Source organism: Rhinoderma darwinii, chromosome 2 (assembly GCF_050947455.1).
Source record: "Rhinoderma darwinii isolate aRhiDar2 chromosome 2, aRhiDar2.hap1, whole genome shotgun sequence".
NCBI classification, from domain to species: domain Eukaryota; kingdom Metazoa; phylum Chordata; class Amphibia; order Anura; family Rhinodermatidae; genus Rhinoderma; species Rhinoderma darwinii.
In genome coordinates, this window is record NC_134688.1 from 468,291,310 (window position 1) to 468,311,834 (window position 20,525).

The following is a 20,525-nucleotide window of genomic DNA, read 5'->3' on the forward strand; positions in this document are numbered from 1 at the left end:
CTGAAAGATTCTTTATGCCATTACTACTCATATAATATAACATACGATATCTGGATTTTGAAAATTATAACAATTTTTTCACGATGACAAGTTACCCACAATTATCCAGGGCGCAGATGGCAGCCAAAGTGTTTGGTAATCATGAAGACCCAACCTTACACAACCAAGATTTGGAAAACCTATTTCGTGAAATGGAAAAACACATGATCCAACAAGCCAAAGTGTGGTGGGATTTGACCACACTTAGAACATATATTGAAAAAGACATGATTCCAAGAGGCCTGAGAATTAAAAAATTTCCTACATTCAACTATTCAGACACCTTTACCAAGGAATGGGACCAGATTCTAACTGAATGCTCAATTAAACTAATGAAAATTATAACTAAAGAAGAAGAAGCTAAACTAATAGAACTGGAAGTCACAATTTCTGAAATAAAAACAAAAATAGATGACCTTCCCAGCTCACCTGAAGTTGCATTTTTTGACACTAGAACGTCATCCTACATAGAAAAACTCGATCGGTCTCTGGCAGAGTCCAAGAAAATCAAATTTCTAAGAGACACAAAGGACTATCAAAATAACCAAGTGTACAATTGGAACAAAAAAGACCAAAACCGTTCTAGAATGAAACCAATCCTGAAAAAACAAAACTACCAAAAACCAAACAGATATAGGACTACATCAAGTAGAGTGAGTTTCAGCTCCACAGAGCCGGAATCTACTGAGGGATTCTCGGAAGATGAAAACCTTGGAGCTCGTCCCAAGTACCCACAAAGATCCGATAACAATCATTACATGCAATCAAAAAACGAGGAAGGAGGGGCGGCAAGAAACACAGGAAGGCTGGAAACAAACCAGAGTCGTCACCTCCGATCACGGAAATACCAACTTTAACACCCAATGTGGTCAATTTATCCTCATTAGTACTTACTTCGGCACAGAACGAAGTTCTATCACTAGGCTTGAATTTCGCACCAACCAATAAATTTGATATCTTTCACACGATACTAGATATCAATAAATTTATAAGAAATCTTACTGTAAAACGCCACTTTCTTATGTCCGAGTCTCAAGACATAAACACGGAGACAACACTAGACCTCATATCTAATAATGATGGAAACCTATCAGAGAATCATATCTCTATACTACCTGGTCCAACTACTGAGCAGAAAGATCTGAGCCTGAATATGGAGGCCTCTGGACTTATTCAAAAGGAAAACATGGATACAGTTATAACATTACCAAATAATACTCACCAATCGATTTTGGCTCTGTCCTTTCAGGAATTACAAACCATTTCGTGTTTGGATAGTCTTGGGAGAGACAATTACAACCAGGAGGATAACACTACTAATCAATTATCTAATTTCTCCACAACCAATAACCGCTTTTATCCAACCAAATCAAGAACTGATTCTATGGATACTTTCCAAAATCTATTAGAAAAAGAACTTCAAGCCTTATGGAATAGGACCAACCAAACCACACATAAATCAAATTTGTCCAAAAGACTCAAAGAGGCGAAAATATCTCTGGAAAACAATCAAGAAATTATAATAAAAATGGCAGATAAAGGCGGAGGAGTAGCGGTAATGGACAAATCTGATTATAAAACATCCATATTGGACCTTCTATCAGATAACCAAACGTACAAAAGGTTGGACAACAATCCAATAGAAATAATCCAAAAAAAACTGAAAGAGCTCCTAAATGAAGGCCTGAATAATGGGCATATCAGCCAAAAACAACTAAAATACATATACATAGAGCAGCCCATTATACCCATATTCCACGCCCTTCCCAAAATCCATAAATCCACAAGACCTCCACCTATGCGTCCCATTGTGTCTGGAATTGGTTCCATTCTAGAAAGGCTATCTGAATGGCTAGACACATTATTGCAGCCAATAGTCCAACATACTCCAGCATTCCTGAGAGACACAAGAGACGTTCTGCGATCATTTCAATATAAAGTATGGAAAAATGATTACACCTGGCTCACATGCGATGTAATATCGCTTTACACTTCGATCCCTCACCAAACTGCACACAATGCTCTAGAATTTTATCTGGCCACAAAGAGTGCATACACGAATAATTTTCAAATGTATATTCTTCAGGTGCTTAACTTCCTCATGACTCATAACTATTTTCTGTTTAATGGAGTGTTCTACCTACAACTCAAGGGGGTCTCCATGGGAGCCAAATTCTCCCCCTCCATAGCTAACATAGTTATGGCCTGGTGGGAGGAACACACAATTTTTTCCATTAATAACCCGTTTGGACACCATATTGAATGGTACAAGAGATACATTGACGACCTATTGATTATTTGGAAGGGAGATGCTAACTCAATCCCCACATTTTTGGAGTATCTCAATGACAACGTCCACAATCTCAGATTTACCCATAGTCATCATAAAACAGACATCATCTTTTTGGATTTGGAATTAAAAGGCATAGAAGGAAAAATTATTGAATCAAGCACATATCGGAAACCCACCTCGGCAAACACCATTTTGCACGCAAAAAGTAACCATGCCAAAAAAACTATAATGAACATCCCGATAGGAGAAATGTACCGAGCAAGAAGGAATTGTAGTTCTAATGAACAATTCAATATAGAACAGGAACAAATTTGCTCAAGGTTACAAAAACGAGGGTATCCGAAGTGGTCTCTGAAAAGAGCCACCAATATTACAACTAAAATTGCAAGAAATGATCTCCTAAATTACGACAAAGAGAATACGAAAGAGAATGAATCCAAACCACAGATACCCACATTGATATTACAACAAAGCAACCAATTCTGTGACATCAAAAAGATAATACACAGATATTTACCTGTATTGTTTGAAGACGATAGTCTACGCTCCATCCTCCAAGGTGGAGTTAGAATTGTAGCTCGCAAAGCCCCTTCTCTCGGTAACTCATTTTCTCCATCACTATTTTCATCCAATAATTCCAAATCCACATGGTTAGAAAATAAGGGTTTTTTCAGATGCGGGCAACACCCATGCAAAATGTGTACATATGCGTATCCAAGCAAGAATTTTTCAAATGCTGACAACACGTTGACATTTGCGGTACTAAATTACATCAACTGTAATACAAGTGCAGTCATCTACATGATAGAATGTACACAATGTAAAAAGAAGTATGTAGGCTGCACCAGTAGAAAATTGAAAATTCGAATATTGGAGCATCTAAGTTATATTCGTAACCCCAATATTGTAAATGTGTCAAACGCCGCTAAACATTTTATCCATCAACATAATAGGACAACCAATCTTTTCCAATGTCAAGCGATTGAAAAAGTCCATCTACCAAAAAGAGGGGGAGACTTACAATATAAAATATACCAACGTGAAGCCCACTGGATCTTCAAACTAAACACACGATTCCCTAATGGCCTTAACATAAGACACGATCTAAACTTCCACTATTAAAATACAAGTTGTGATTCAAACCGTATCAAAATATATACAGTTTTAATACGGAAAGCATACATTTACATTACAGAACTATACCACCAGTAACAAAGTTAACACATTAATCATGACTGCAAGATAAAACTCGTCCAATTACAGCGTGATGTAAAAAACTTGTGATTGATTAAATCTATGACTCAAAGCCACAAATATTTACTCTGCACTAAGTAAAACTTAACAAGTCAACAAACTGAAAATAGGAAACTACAAACATAGAACAAACAAAGAATATATATTAAATTCAAAAAAATATACAAAAAAATTTTTTCAAAAAATATTTTGTAGCGATTGACTTTAGTAATAAATAACTGAGAGGTAAGAGTCATCATGCTGCAATTAATGAGCCATAACCAGATATACTATACTGAGCATGTACATATCAAATGAATTAATTTTTCTTCCTCCATCAAAGCATGTACAATGTCCTAACGTTGTTGAGTGTACGTTATATGTTTAGTACACGACAACATCTTTTAATGTCATCTAGTTTAATACAAGTTTATTTGTTTTATTTCTGCCACTCCTATCTCTTTCTTTTTGTTTCCATCCATTTTTCATATATAGTTGTTTTTAATACAATTTTTTCCTCCATAACCGATACTCAGCAATTGACTACTAAGTACATAAACATTGAATGTCTTTCGTAGATGTTATCTACTTCAGAATACACGTTGTACGAGATTCTGGTCCGCACATTGGTCCACTCTTCATGTAAACACATATATTTAAAAACTAATATAAATAGGATTTACTAATCATCCTGGTACTATTATAATACAACTCGTTCTACATACCCAGTTAGTAACAAACAGGTTGTATACTTACGATCGATCCATGTTGTTCCTGTCAGGTTTCCAAAGCCGGAGTCAACACATCCGGTTCTGCGTTCCATTGTTACCATGTTCTATGGAACGCAAGCACAAAAAATAAAAAAGAATGACACACCAAACCGGAAATGCCTGAACTCAGTAATTCACGAACATGACCATGGCAGAATAAAGTATTATTGGATCTACACTCAAACATAGATACTCTGAATACGCCTGTATTATACTTGACCATCTTTCATAACAATCCATTAAATATACATACATATCCTGTAAAACAAACGGATAATGAGTGAACACATGTAGATACCAATTAGCGCCACTTACTTACACCTGTGCAACATAGTACATAAGACACACATCTCTCCAAGTCAGTTAGCTTCAGCCATGACTAAGGACGCTTGAAGCGTCTGAAACGCGTAGGCTTTTCACTTATCATTATCAACCATTTTTCCCTACACCACCAGGATAGCACGCTGTGCTCTTCATCCCTGTTTTTATTAGCCAAAACGTTCTTGGCCCATTAAACTTGGAAAAACTTTTTCCATTTTATTTGAATCGTCTGTGCCGGATCTAAACTTCCTTTCTCTGGCTTTTTGATTGGCGGACTACTCTATTAGCATTGGCCACTTTGACATGGATGTGTATGCCAAACAAATCCTTTATACAAGATAATATGACTGGCTGACCAGTGTTTGTAACAGGATTGGGGGCTATGATTACTGGAATGCTTAAAGTAATTCTTAACAAGTTTTGACACATTTTGAGTTTGTGATATGTCTTCTTATATTGTTTCTAGATGTTACAAATTCTACAGATCCCACAACAGAGACTGCATCAAGCATCTCTGAATCATCAACAGATACTACACCTGACATATTTACTGTAGCATCAACAATGGAAACTACAGGCCATCAGGACCCTACATCGAGCACTGGAGTAGTAATATACACATCTACCAGTAGTGATCCTTCCAGTAGTGATCCTTCCTCATCACCCAACACCGAAAGTGTCCAGACATCATCAAGCACTGAATCACTGACAACATTTGGTGGTAGCACAAGTGTCCATGAAACAACATCATTTGGAGAGTCAACAACACAATTGCCACAACAGACAAATACAACAGAAATAATTTCAAATACGTTACTTGAAGAGTCAACAAGTGGATCTAGTTCATCTACAGAAAATTCAACACCTTCATCTGCATACATTGCGACATCATTGGCCAGTGGGCAGTACACAGATGGGACTTCATTGGCAACTACTGTTGAAGAGCCTTCACATCAGACTGGCACAACGGAAGTGAAGGGGTTAGAGTCCACCTCAGTTTTAACACTTTCAGATAGTAGTACATCAGTGACAAGCGGAATGTCAGGAGATATTACTGATACATCTTTAGTTACTGCTACGTCGGCCATGATAGACAGTTTTTCCACAGTCCTTTCAACATCTTTGCCCTCTACGTTACCAGAAGACATCACCACAAGTATATCTCCAAGTTCTTTACTAACTTCACAAACACTCCTGGAAACGACTGACATAACTTCTGTCGATATATTATCAACATCTTTACCATCATCATCATCTAGTAATCCCACAGAGACATCAGGTACAGTAGTGGACAGCTCAACTATTGTTGATGCTTCAACTAGCTTGTCAACAATCCTTCCCACATTTTCCTCTTCTGCATTGACAGACATACAGGTTACAACCACAAATAATGTAAGTCCAAGTTTTGCATCGTCAACTGGAACAGTTTTAGAAGCCTCCACCATTACAGATGGTATATCATTCTCATCTCCTACTGAGACGACTAATGGAATCATAGATAGTTCAACCACAGACAGTATCTCAACATCTAGAACATCCGAAGGGACCTCAAATAAATTTGAATCTGCATCTGTATCATTATCATCAAGTTCTCCAGGCACGTCCCCTGAAATCTCTACTGGTGTGGCATCTTCTTTTTCAGTTTCCACTGAGACACAATCAGAATCTGCTGTAACCACTGCTAATGCTGTAACTTCTACAGTTCTTGAGTCGTCAGCCACCACAGACCATATCTCCACAATTTTCTCAACATCTGAAATTACTCAAGTGACATCAAGTAATTCAGGATTATCATCTGTATTAACTTCTCTAAATCCTTCAGGCACATCCACTGACATCCCTAGCAGTGTAACACAATTGGAATCCACTGTAACAACTGATGGACCTGTAACTTCTACAGTTCTTGTGTCTTCAGCAACCACAGACCATATCTCCACAATCTTCTCAACATCTGAACCATCTTCAGTGACATCAAGTAACTTTGAATTATCATCTGTATCACCTTCTCTAAGTTCTTCAGGAACATCCACTGAAATCCCTACCAGTGTAACACAATTGGAATCCACTGTAACAACTGGTGGACCTGTAACTTCTCCAGTTGTTGAGTCTTCAGCCCCCACAGACCATATATCCACAATCTTCTCAACATCTGAAACATCTTCAGTGACATCAAGTAACTTTGAATCATCATCTGTATCACCTTCTCTAGTTCCTTCAGGAACATCCTCTGAAATCCCTACCAGTGTAACACAATTGGAATCCACTATAACAACTGGTGGACCTGTAACTTCTCCAGTTGTTGAGTCTTCAGCCCCCACAGACCATATATCCACAATCTTCTCAACATCTGAAACATCTTCGGTGACATCAAGTAACTTTGAATCATCATCTGTATCACCTTCTCTAGTTCCTTCAGGAACATCCTCTGAAATCCCTACCAGTGTAACACAATTGGAATCCACTGTAACAACTGGTGGACCTGTAACTTCTCCAGTTGTTGAGTCTTCAGCCCCCACAGACCATATATCCACAATCTTCTCAACATCTGAAACATCTTCAGTGACATCAAGTAACTTTGAATCATCATCTGTATCACCTTCTCTAGTTCCTTCAGGAACATCCTCTGAAATCCCTACCAGTGTAACACAATTGGAATCAACTGTAACAACTGGTGGACCTGTAACTTCTCCAGTTGTTGAGTCTTCAGCCCCCACAGACCATATATCCACAATCTTCTCAACATCTGAAACATCTTCAGTGACATCAAGTAACTTTGAATCATCATCTGTATCACCTTCTCTAGTTCCTTCAGAAACATCCTCTGAAATCCCTACCAGTGTAACACAATTGGAATCCACTGTAACAACTGGTGGACCTGTAACTTCTACAATTCTTGTGTCTTCAGCAACCACAGACAATATCTCCACAATCTCCTCAACATCTGAAACATCTTCAGTGACATCAAATAACTTTGAATCATCATCTGTATTGCCTTCTCTAAGTTCTTCAGGCACATCCACTGAAATCCCTACCAGTGTAACACAATTGGAATCCACTATAACAACTGGTGGACCTGTAACTTCTCCAGTTCTTGAGTCGTCAGCCACCACAGACCATATATCCACAATCTTCTCAACATCTGAAACGACTCCAGTGGCATCAAGTAGTTTAGGATTATCATCTGTATCACCTTCTCTAAGTCCTTCAGGCACGTCCACTGACATCCCTACCAGTGTAACACCATTGGAATCCACTGTAACGACTGGTGGACCTGTAACTTCTTCAGTTCTTGTTTCTTCAGCCACCACAGACCATATATCCACAATCTTCTCAACATCTGAAACATCTTCAGTGACATCAAGTAACTTTGAATCATCATCTGTATCACCTTCTCTAGTTCCTTCAGGAACATCCTCTGAAATCCCTACCAGTGTAACACAATTGGAATCCACTGTAACAACTGGTGGACCTGTAACTTCTCCAGTTGTTGAGTCTTCAGCCCCCACAGACCATATATCCACAATCTTCTCAATATCTGAAACTACTCCAGTGGCATCAAGTAGTTTAGGATTATCATCTGTATCACCTTCTCTAAGTCCTTCAGGCACATCCACTGACATCCCTACCAGTGTAACACAATTGGAATCCACTGTAACAACTGGTGGACCTGTAACTTCTACAATTCTTGTGTCTTCAGCAACCACAGACAATATCTCCACAATCTCCTCAACATCTAAAACATCTTCAGTGACATCAATTAACTTTGAATCATCATCTGTATTGCCTTCTCTAAGTCCTTCAGGCACATCCACTGAAATCCCTACCAGTGTAACACAATTGGAATCCACTATAACAACTGGTGGACCTGTAACTTCTCCAGTTCTTGAGTCGTCAGCCACCACAGACCATATATCCTCAATCTTCTCAACATCTGAAACAACTCCAGTGGCATCAAGTAGTTTAGGATTATCATCTGTATCACCTTCTCTAAGTCCTTCAGGCACATCCACTGACATCCCTACCAGTGTAACACCATTGGAATCCACTGTAACGACTGGTGGACCTGTAACTTCTTCAGTTCTTGTTTCTTCAGCCACCACAGACCATATATCCACAATCTTCTCAACATCTGAAACATCTTCAGTGACATCAAGTAACTTTGAATCATCATCTGTATCACCTTCTCTAGTTCCTTCAGGAACATCCTCTGAAATCCCTACCAGTGTAACACAATTGGAATCCACTGTAACAACTGGTGGACCTGTAACTTCTCCAGTTGTTGAGTCTTCAGCCCCCACAGACCATATATCCACAATCTTCTCAACATCTGAAACTACTCCAGTGGCATCAAGTAGTTTAGGATTATCATCTGTATCACCTTCTCTAAGTCCTTCAGGCACATCCACTGACATCCCTACCAGTGTAACACAATTGGAATCCACTGTAACAACTGGTGGACCTGTAACTTCTACAATTCTTGTGTCTTCAGCAACCTCAGACAATATCTCCACAATCTCCTCAACATCTGAAACATCTTCAGTGACATCAAGTAACTTTGAATCATCATCTGTATTGCCTTCTCTAACTCCTTCAGGCACATCCACTGAAATCCCTACCAGTGTAACACAATTGGAATCCACTATAACAACTGGTGGACCTGTAACTTCTCCAGTTCTTGAGTCGTCAGCCACCACAGACCATATATCCACAATCTTCTCAACATCTGAAACTACTCCAGTGGCATCAAGTAGTTTAGGATTATCATCTGTATCACCTTCTCTAAGTCCTTCAGGCACATCCACTGACATCCCTACCAGTGTAACACCATTGGAATCCACTGTAACGACTGGTGGACTTGTAACTTCTTCAGTTCTTGTTTCTTCAGCCACCACAGACCATATATCTACAATCTTCTCATCTGAAACTACTCCAGTGGCATCAAGTAGTTTAGGATTATCATCTGTATCACCTTTTCTAAGTCCTTCAGGCACATCCACTGACATCCCTACCAGTGTAACACAATTGGAATCAACTGTAACAACTGATGGACCTGTAACTTCTTCAGTTCTTGTTTCTTCAGCCACCACAGACCATATCTCCACAATCTTCTCAACATCTGAAACTACTCCAGGGGCATCAAGTAGTTTAGGATTATCATCTGTATCACCTTCTCTAAGTCCTTCAGGCACATCCACTGACATCCCTACCAGTGTAACACAATTGGAATCCACTGTAACAACTGATGGACCTGTAACTGCTACAATTCTTGTGTCTTCAGCATCCACAGACAATATCTCCACAATCTCCTCAACATCTGAAACATTTTCTGTGACATCAAGTAACTTTGAATCATCATCTGTATCGCCTTCTCTAAGTCCTTCAGCCACATCCACTGAAATTTCTACCAGTGTAACACAATTGGAATCCACTGTAACAACTGGTGGACCTGTAACTTCTCCAGTTCTTGAGTCGTCAGCCACCACAGACCATATATCCACAATCTTCTCAACATCTGAAACTACTCCAGTGGCATCAAGTAGTTTAGGATTATCATCTGTATCACCTTCTCTAAGTCCTTCAGGCACATCCACTGACATCCCTACCAGTGTAACACCATGGGAATCCACTGTAATGACTGGTGGACCTGTAACTTCTTCAGTTCTTGTTTCTTCAGCCACCACAGGCCATATATCCACAATCTTCTCAACATCTGAAACTACTCCAGTGGCATCAAGTAGTTTTGGATTATCATCTGTATCACCTTCTCTAAGTCCTTCAGGCACATCCACTGACATCCCTACCAGTGTAACACCATTGGAATCCACTGTAACGACTGGTGGACCTGTAACTTCTTCAGTTCTTGTTTCTTCAGCCACCACAGGCCATATATCCACAATCTTCTCAACATCTGAAACTACTCCAGTGGCATCAAGTAGTTTAGGATTATCATCTGTATCACCTTCTCTAAGTCCTTCAGGCACATCCACTGACATTCCTACCAGTGTAACACAATTGGATTCCACTGTAACAACTGGTGGACCTGTAACTTCTCCAGTTCTTGAGTCGTCAGCCACCACAGACCATGTATCCACAATCTTCTCAACATCTGAAACTACTCCAGTGGCATCAAGTAGTTTAGGATTATCATCTGTATCACCTTCTCTAAGTCCTTCAGGCACATCCACTGACATCCCTATCAGTGTAACACAATTGGAATCCACTGTAACGACTGGTGGACCTGTAACTTCTTCAGTTCTTGTTTATTCAGCAACCACAGACCATTTCTCCACAATCTCCTCAACATCTGAAACATCTTCAGTGACATCAAGTAACTCTCAATCATCATCTGTATCACCTTCTCTAAGTCCTTCAGGCACATCCAGTGAAATCCTTACCAGTGTAACACAATTAGAATCCACTGTAACAACTGATGGACCTGTATCTTCTACAATTCTTGTGTCTTCAGCCACCCCAGAACATATGTCCACAATCTTCTCAACATCTGAAACATCTTCAGTGCCATCAAGTAACTTTGAATCATCATCTGTATCACCTTCTCTAAGTCCTTCAGGCACATCCATTGAAATCCCTACCAGTGTAACACAATTGGAATCAACTGTAACAACTGATGGACCTGTAACTTCTACAATTCTTGTGTCTTCAGCAACCACAGACAATATCTCCACAATCTCCTCAACATCGGAAACTACTCCAGTGACATCAAGTAATTCAGAATTATCATCTGTATTAACTTCTCTAAGTCATTCAGGCACATCCACTGAAATCCCTACCAGTGTAACACAATCGGAATCCACTGTAACAACTGCTAATGCTGTGACATATCCAGTGCTTGTGTCTTCAGCGACCACAGACAGTATCTCCACAATCTTCTCAACCTCTGTAACATCTTCATTTCTTGGAACTTCAGCAATCACAGAAAATATGTCCACATCACTGTCTTCACCTTCTTCATTAAGTGGAAGTATATACACGACAACAGCATCTCCAAGCTCGTCATTGACTTCTGAAGCATCTTCAGTGAGTCCTTCAGACACTTCTATTGGGACCAGTCCAGCAGTGACAACCATCATGGCAGTTTCTACTGGGGCAAACCAAGAATCCTTGGTCACAACTGCTGACTCTGCTACATCTTCATTTTTTGTTACTTCAGCAACCACAGAAAGTTTGTCTACTATTCTCTTGATGTCTTCAACTTCATCATTGACAGGAAGCAGCGACAAAACAACAATTATATCTCCAAGCTCTCCATTCACTTCTGAAGCATCTTCACCCCCATCAATGTTATCTTCTCTTAGTCCTGAAGACACATCTATTGGAACAAGCTCAGTTACTGGCATAAACCAGGAATCCATTGTAACAAGTTTTAAGACTACAACATCTGAAACATCTTCAGTAGTGTCAACTGGCTTTGAAACTGCATCACCATCAAAATCTTCAAGTCCTTCAGAACAATCCACTATAACTAGCCCAGATGTGAAATCTACAACCTTGCCATCAGTAAATTCTACAGTTGTAACTAGTGGATCAGTTGAGAGCTCAACACAAGATATAACACCCCTCACAGTATTTACAACTGGGGCAAACACAGAACCATTGACTACACAAGATAGTACTGTAGCATCTTCAATTGTTGAGACATCAGCTTCTTCAAAAAATCCCCTAACAACCACTTCAATGTCTTCAGCATCTAACAACACAGAACCGTTTACCCAAAGTACAACAGTAATTTCTGGATCATCATCATCAAGCTCAACAATTAGTCAAGCGCCTGTGACTATTGCATCGACTACAAGCAGTTTAAGCTCTTCTACATCATCTAATTTGCCGACAAATACAACAATTTCAAACACTGCAACAGACACAACAGAGTCAATATTGACATCTACACCTGTCGTGACTTTTACTACCAACACAGAGACGACGTCAAGACCACCACCTTCAAGCTCAACTACATCCACAACCACAAACAATACCAGTGCTAGTCTAAGCACAGCTGGGATAAATTCAACTGAACCTTCTATAGCAAGTCCCACATTAGATACAACCAAAACTACTACATCCACCACCACTGTGCCAACATCTAGCATATCTAACAACTCAACAATGACAAGCATCCTGTCAAGTTCTACATCTATATCAGCAACAACTACACCATCACCTTCTTTCAGCTCAACCACTTCTCCAACAGTAAATGAGACCAGTACTAGTCTAAACACAGTTGGGAGCAGTTCTACAGAATCTTCTACATCAAATACCAGATCAGAAACAACCAACACCACTTCTACCCCCACTGTGCCAACATCTAGCACATCTGTCAACTCAATAATGACAAGTGTTCTCTCAAGTTCTACATCTGTATCAGCAACAACAACACCATCACCTTCTTTGAGCTCAACCTCTTTTCCAACAGTAAATGATACCAGTACCAGTCTCAATACAGCTGGTATTAATTCTACAGAACCTTCCACAGCAAGTACCACATTCAATACAATCAACACCACTTCTACCCCCACTGTGCCAACATCTAGCACATCTGACAACTCAACAATGACAAGTGTTCTGTCAAGTCCTACATCTATATCAACAACAACTACACCACCATCTTTGAGCTCAACCACTTCTCCAACAGTAAATGGGACCAGTACTAGTCTAAACACAGTTGGGAGCAGTTCTACAGAACCTTCTACAGCAAATACCACATCAGATACAACCAACACCACATCCACCACCACCACTCTACCAACATCTAGCACATCTGTCAACTCAACAATGACAAGTGTTCTGTCAAGTTCTACATCTGTATCAGCAACAACAACACCATCACCTTCTTTGAGCTCAACCACTTCTCCAACAGTAAATTATACCAGTACCAGTCTCAATACAGCTGGTATTAATTCTACAGAACCTTCTACAGCAAGTACCACATTCAATACAACCAACAACACTTCTACCACCACCACTGTGCCAAGCACATCTGACATCTCAACAATAACAAGTGTTCTTTCAAGTTCTACATCTGTATCAGCAACAACAACACCATCACCTTCTTTGAGCTCAACCACTTCTCCAACAGTAAATGATACCAGTACCAGTCTCAATACAGCTGGTATTAATTCTACAGAACCTTCCACAGCAAGTACCACATTCAATACAATCAACACCACTTCTACCCCCACTGTGCCAACATCTAGCACATCTGACAACTCAACAATGACAAGTGTTCTGTCAAGTCCTACATCTATATCAGCAACAACTACACCATCACCTTCTTTGAGCTCAACCACTTCTCCAACAGTAAATGATTCCAGTACCAGTCTCAATACAGCTGGTATAAATTCTACAGAACCTCCTACAGCAAGTACCACATTCTATACAACCAACACCACTTCTATCACCACCATTGTGCCAACATCTAGCACATCTGACAACTCAACAATGACAAGCGTTCTGTCAAGTTCTACATCTATATCAGCAACAACTACACCATCACCTTCTTTCAGCTCAACCACTTCTCCAACAGTAAATGATACCAGTACTAGTCTAAACACAGTTGGGAGCAGTTCTACAGAACCTTCTACATCAAATACCAGATCAGAAACAACCAACTCCACTTCTACCCCCACTGTGCCAACATCTAGCACATCTGTCAACTCAACAATGACAAGTGTTCTCTCAAGTTCTACATCTATATCAGCAACAACTACACCACCATCTTTGAGCTCAACCACTTCTCCAACAGTAAATGGGACCAGTACTAGTCTAAACACAGTTGGGAGCAGTTCTACAGAACCTTCTACAGCAAATACCACATCAGATACAACCAACACCACATCCACCACCACCACTCTACCAACACCTAGCACATCTGTCAACTCAACAATGACAAGTGTTCTGTCAAGTTCTACATCTGTATCAGCAACAACAACACCATCACCTTCTTTGAGCACAACCACTTCTCCAACAGTAAATTATACCAGTACCAGTCTCAATACAGCTGGTATTAATTCTACAGAACCTTCTACAGCAAGGACCACATTCAATACAACCAACACCACTTCTACCACCACCACTGTGCCAAGCACATCTGACATCTCAACAATAACAAGTGTTCTTTCAAGTTCTACATCTGTATCAGCAACAACAACACCATCACCTTCTTTGAGCTCAACCTCTTCTCCAACAGTAAATGATACCAGTACCAGTCTCAATACAGCTGGTATTAATTCTACAGAACCTTCCACAGCAAGTACCACATTCAATACAATCAACACCACTTCTACCCCCACTGTGCCAACATCTAGCACATCTGGCAACTCAACAATGACAAGTGTTCTGTCAAGTCCTACATCTATATCAGCAACAACTACACCATCACCTTCTTTGAGCTCAACCACTTCTCCAACAGTAAATGATTCCAGTACCAGTCTCAATACAGCTGGTATAAATTCTACAGAACCTCCTACAGCAAGTACCACATTCTATACAACCAACACCACTTCTATCACCACCATTGTGCCAACATCTAGCACATTTGACAACTCTACATTGACAAGCATCCTGTCAAGTTCTACATCGATATCAGCAACAACAACCCCATCTTTGAGCTCAACCACTTCTCCAACAGTAAATGAGACCAGTACTAGTCTAAACACAGTTGGGAGCAGTTCTACAGAACCTTCTACAGCAAATACCACATCAGATACAACCAACACCACATCCACCACCACCACCACTCTGCCAACATCTAGCACATCTGTCAACTCAACAATGACAAGCATCCTGTCAAGTCCTACATCTATATCAGCAACAACAACACCATCACCTTCTTTAAACTCAACCACACCTCCAACAGTAAATAATACGAGTACAAGTCTAAGCACAGTTATAATAAAGTCTACAGAACCTTCTACAGCAAGTACCCCATTAGTTACAACCAAAACAACTCCTGCCATCACCACTGTACCAACAGCTGTCACTTCTGTCAACTCAACAACGACAAGTGTTCTGTCAAGTCCTACAGCTACAACAACATCAACACCGATGACGACAACGACTACAGCTTTATTTTGTGGTGAGTTAATAAAACAGTCCTTACCTCTGTATAGTCTATACCTAGTTATTGTATTCTGTCAGTACATATCATTTATAGCAGTAGATATGGACAAAAAAGTTATCTTCCATTTTCTCCAAATGGCAGTGGTTTGTGCTGTACATAAATTGAGTGGCATATATAAATTTGAGGCCACATTGGAACTTCCACTTTAATTTAATTTTAATTTTCTGCAGTCAAAATGGATTGCATCCAGGATAGGGGTGTTTTACTAAATAATCTCTGCTGAATTATCGAATAATAAATCTTTACATGTTGTCTACCTGCAGTTACCTCTAGAGGGCGTTTAGGAGATTACTGCATATTAGGATTGAGTTTAAGTAAACAGTAAGCTCCTGAGCTCCCTCTAGTGGTGGCTGCAAGCATCCAGAATATTATAATTTAACTCTATGTCTGTATAGGGTGTTTGGAACTATGTATCAGGAAAATGGATCTCTGACTGCTTTAAAGATGTATAAAGACATGAATCAGCACAGAATTTTGAACCTATTTGTATTACAAGAAGCAATATTGTATAAAGGTGGACATTCACTTTAATATGTGTGTTGTGGACTAACGACATCCTTTATTTTTGCAGATCGTGCCTCGGTTTCTATAGAACTACTCGATGTAACCAGTGTTTTGATTGCCTTCAAGCTTATAAAACATGGTGCACCATCCAATTCTATATACAGAGTGACAGTGTCCACAGTCAGCAGAGTCGTATATCAGACGGACACATCCAACACGACCGTGAGCATCCCTGGTCTTTTGCCTTCAATTCAGTATCAAATAACTGTGCAACAAACTTTTTGCCCTAAAAAAGCTGATTATACTGTTGCGGTCTGGACAAGTAAGTAACTGCTTTTCCTAAACTTCTAAAATGATCTATTTTTCTCTAAAACCTCAGTCTACTTTCATTTCACTCACATATTTTAAGGGGTTGTGTCTTGTTCCTTAATTAGTTAATCTGTTAATATTTATATTCATTTAATAAGTAGTGTATTTAAATTAGTTGTTTCTTCTTCAATGGATTAAAAAAAAAAAAAAAACTTTTTTTTTTAGAACCTACTGCATAGACATACATTTCAATGATAAAAATTATGTCTACCTGCAGGCACCACTAGGGGGGAGCTAAGGAGAGTACTGAATACTGTTTATACTTTGAACTCTATTATAAGACAGTATGCAATAAGCTCCTAAGCTCCCTCTAGTGGCAGCTGGAGGAAGCCAACATTTTTTAATTTGGTGCTGAGTCTTTACAGGATATTTTGAACTCTGTACACATGTACCTTCAAATAAAAAAAATGAAAAAACTTTTTATTTATGGGCAGTTTGCTGAGAAAGTTGACTCAGATTGCCTCAAATTTTCATTTGCCAAAACTCTAAACAGTGCAAAAGGGTTTTAATCCCCTATCGTGCCCTTTTATTTTGGAAATCAATGGTGGTCGAACATAGCAGATATCACCATGTGCCTCCTGACATATATCTATGACATATCAGAGGATCATTACTACTGGAGTTCCCCTCTAAGTTTACACATTTTGTCTAAGGAGTTGCCAGATAATGAAATATTTATTCTACAGTCCTTCCGTGATCAAAGTATTTACCTTGTTTCTAATCCCCATCAACGGGAATAAATATGTTCCTTGCGTTGTTTAGAGACTACTTATCATACGTCATCACCAGGAGCTTACGCTTCAGGATATAAATAGTTTGTTTCCTGAAAGTCTTGTGGACATAGTGAAACGTTACCAGAGAAGACGCAGAAGAACGCAAGATTGATATCACTGTTTAGTATTGTATATCTAATTTACCTTCATCTGTGTTAATATAACAATATAAATATAAAAGCACAAAAAAAAGAACGTAAAACAAACATAGAGATGAAGCAACTGTATAATGTAGGGATTGGGGAGCGGTTCAGTGATGTCATTCATGCTAGTCGGAAGCTGATTGATGAGAATCGCTCATTTTCCACTACCCCTCTACCCCTCCCCCTCCATACACTGACACACTTGTATGTTTAGATTTCCCACTACCACGTGTGACCTACGTCAACTATACCTGCCCCACATATTTACACTCAGCACGGAAAGTCCAGCTTGGCGTGATACGTATATTGCGGTTAAAAAGGAAATATAGATATTTTTAAATCTATTAAAGGGATCCCGTCACCTTGCTAAAAGTGTCTGTTTTAATCAATACTTGTATTCCCCATAAAATAACAATTCTGGAACATCTTTCGGTGTGCCGTTCCTCTGTTACTCCTCCTAGAATTTAATGAGAAATGGTTAACTGGGCGTTACCAGTTGGGGGTGTGTCCCTACAGATTCCGACACTGTCCAATTGGTATTCACAGTCTTAGACTGTGTGGGGACATGCCCCTTTTGACAAAAGAAATGGTAACACCCAGTTGTCAATTTATTTATACATTTATAGGAGGAATAACAGAGGAATGGAGCAATGCAACTAAAAGAGACATGTCAGGAGAGCTTTTAAAGGTCCTCTTTAAGGGCTGTCTGGTTTATTGTCAGTCTATAAGGACCAGGTCTCAGGGACTGTGGCTTCGTGGACTGCAGTATTTATTCTCATGTAGAGAATATATGAATGATTTTGGTGGTGTCTTTATGTTCTTAAAACCTGAACTTTTTACAGAAAACTTATCTGCAAAAAAATGGACGAGCCCTTTATTGTATTGTTACGTGGAGTCTTACGTAAAATACTTGTAGCTCATCTTGATATGTCTCGCACCTTTTCAATGAGAGTTTTAATAGTAAAGGCCAAATATATATCATATATATCAGACAGGTGTAGTGGCCTGAGCAGCGGATTATAACCTTGACTTCACGCTTGACACATATCTAATCTCCTCTTGCCTTGTCTTTTACCTCATCAGCTGCAAGAATATTTACTGCACAAGTCACGGTGCTGAATGATACATACGATTCTGACTACAAAAACAAAACCAGTGACAAGTACAAGAATTTTGAGACAAAGTTTCTTAAAGAGGTGAGAAAAAGCAGATTCTTTACTTATGTGAATGCACGATAGATAGATAGATAGATAGATAGATAGATAGATAGATAGATAGATAGATAGATAGATAGATAGATAGATAGATAGATGTGATAGATAGATAGATAGATAGATAGATAGATAGATAGATAGATAGATAGATAGATAGATAGATAGATAGATAGATAGATAGATAGATGTGAGATAGATAGATAGATAGATAGATAGATAGATAGATAGATAGATAGATAGATAGATAGATAGATAGATATGAGAGAGAGAGATAGATAGATAGATAGATAGATAGATAGATAGATATGAGAGAGATAGATAGATAGATAGATAGATAGATAGATAGATAGATAGATATAAGAGAGATAGATAGATAGATAGATAGATAGATAGATAGATAGATAGATAGATAGATAGATAGATAGATAGATAGATAGATATGAGAGAGATAGATAGATAGATAGATAGATAGATAGATAGATATAAGAGAGATAGATAGATAGATAGATAGATAGATAGATAGATAGATAGATAGATAAATATATAAATATGAGATAGATATGAAGTAAATACAGAGAATATATAGATAGATTGTAATACTGGTGTGTTCTTATACGGCATTTGAGCCCCCTCAGTTACCAGGCACCAACTCCTATAGTTGAGCCCATGATCAGGGGTAAAGTATTCATTCCTTAATTGATTAGTAATATTTATTATAAAATTAAAATATTATATAATATGTTTACAGAAATCTTGTTTTTTTTATTCTGCTCCCTCCTCCTCTGATGTCCATATGTCCTAATAAAGATCGGTGGTTTTCTTTTATTTAACAGCCTCTTCTTTGTCATGTTAGACGCTGGTGACACACACAGCATTTATGATAATTTGTCTTAACACAATAATTCGACTTTTAAAATTGTTCCTTAGAAAGACAAATATTTGCTGACATGATTCAATACCGCGAGATTACGACAGTATATTTACACTTTTACGCTTCATGGTTATCTGAACCTGTTTCCTTCTCTGGAGTATCTAAGTACTTGGTGGAAATAACTTTGAACAACATTTTAGAATTGATATATATATACACAAAGTTAATTCCCTTTGTAAATGCATTACATTACTTATCTTGTACTGTTAACAAGTTACAGTCTGGATTGTACTTCAGAGCTACATTCACAATTCTGCAGGCTTCAGAGCTGAAATCTTCCAGTATTCCCTGCTGGTTCAGTGTCTGGATAGATCTTGCACTGGTGATGTGTGTCCTGCAAAGTGTAGTATAATTTAATGTAGGAAAATCTGTCCCACTGCATTATGGGAGATCAACTAAAAGGTGTGTCTGTCAACTTGATTATAACAATAGGAGTAAAGATGAAATAATACTTATATGTATAACATGGCAGCCTGTCTCTATGTATTATATAACAAGGCTGTCTGTCTCTAGTTGATGTATAGCATGGCAGCCTGCCTCTAGGTGATTAATAACATGGTTGCCTGTCTATAGGGGATGTAGAACATGGCTGCCTGTCTTTAGGGGATGTAGAACATGGCTGCCTGTCTTTAGGGGATGTAGAACATGGTTGCCTGTCTTTAGGGGATGTATAACATGGCTGGCTGTCTCTAGGTGATGCATAACATGGCTGCCTGTCTTTAGGTGATGTATAACATTGTTGCATGTATCTAGGTGATGTATAGCATGGCTACTTGTCTCTAGATCAGGGGTCTATAA

General features: G+C 38.9%; 1 protein-coding gene across 1 annotated transcript in view; it reads left to right on the forward strand.

Annotated features, from left to right (window-relative positions):
- The first annotated feature begins 1,060 nt into the window (after nt 1-1,060).
- Nucleotides 1,061-20,525, forward strand: part of LOC142741915 (uncharacterized) — a 59,033-nt gene continuing 39,568 nt past the window's right edge. The window contains exons 1-4 of the mRNA XM_075851237.1: nt 1,061-2,930; nt 5,123-15,748; nt 16,365-16,619; nt 18,666-18,778. Of these exons, the coding sequence (XP_075707352.1) occupies nt 1,061-2,930; nt 5,123-15,748; nt 16,365-16,619; nt 18,666-18,778 (12,864 nt within the window). The remainder of the gene's footprint in view (nt 2,931-5,122; nt 15,749-16,364; nt 16,620-18,665; nt 18,779-20,525) is intronic.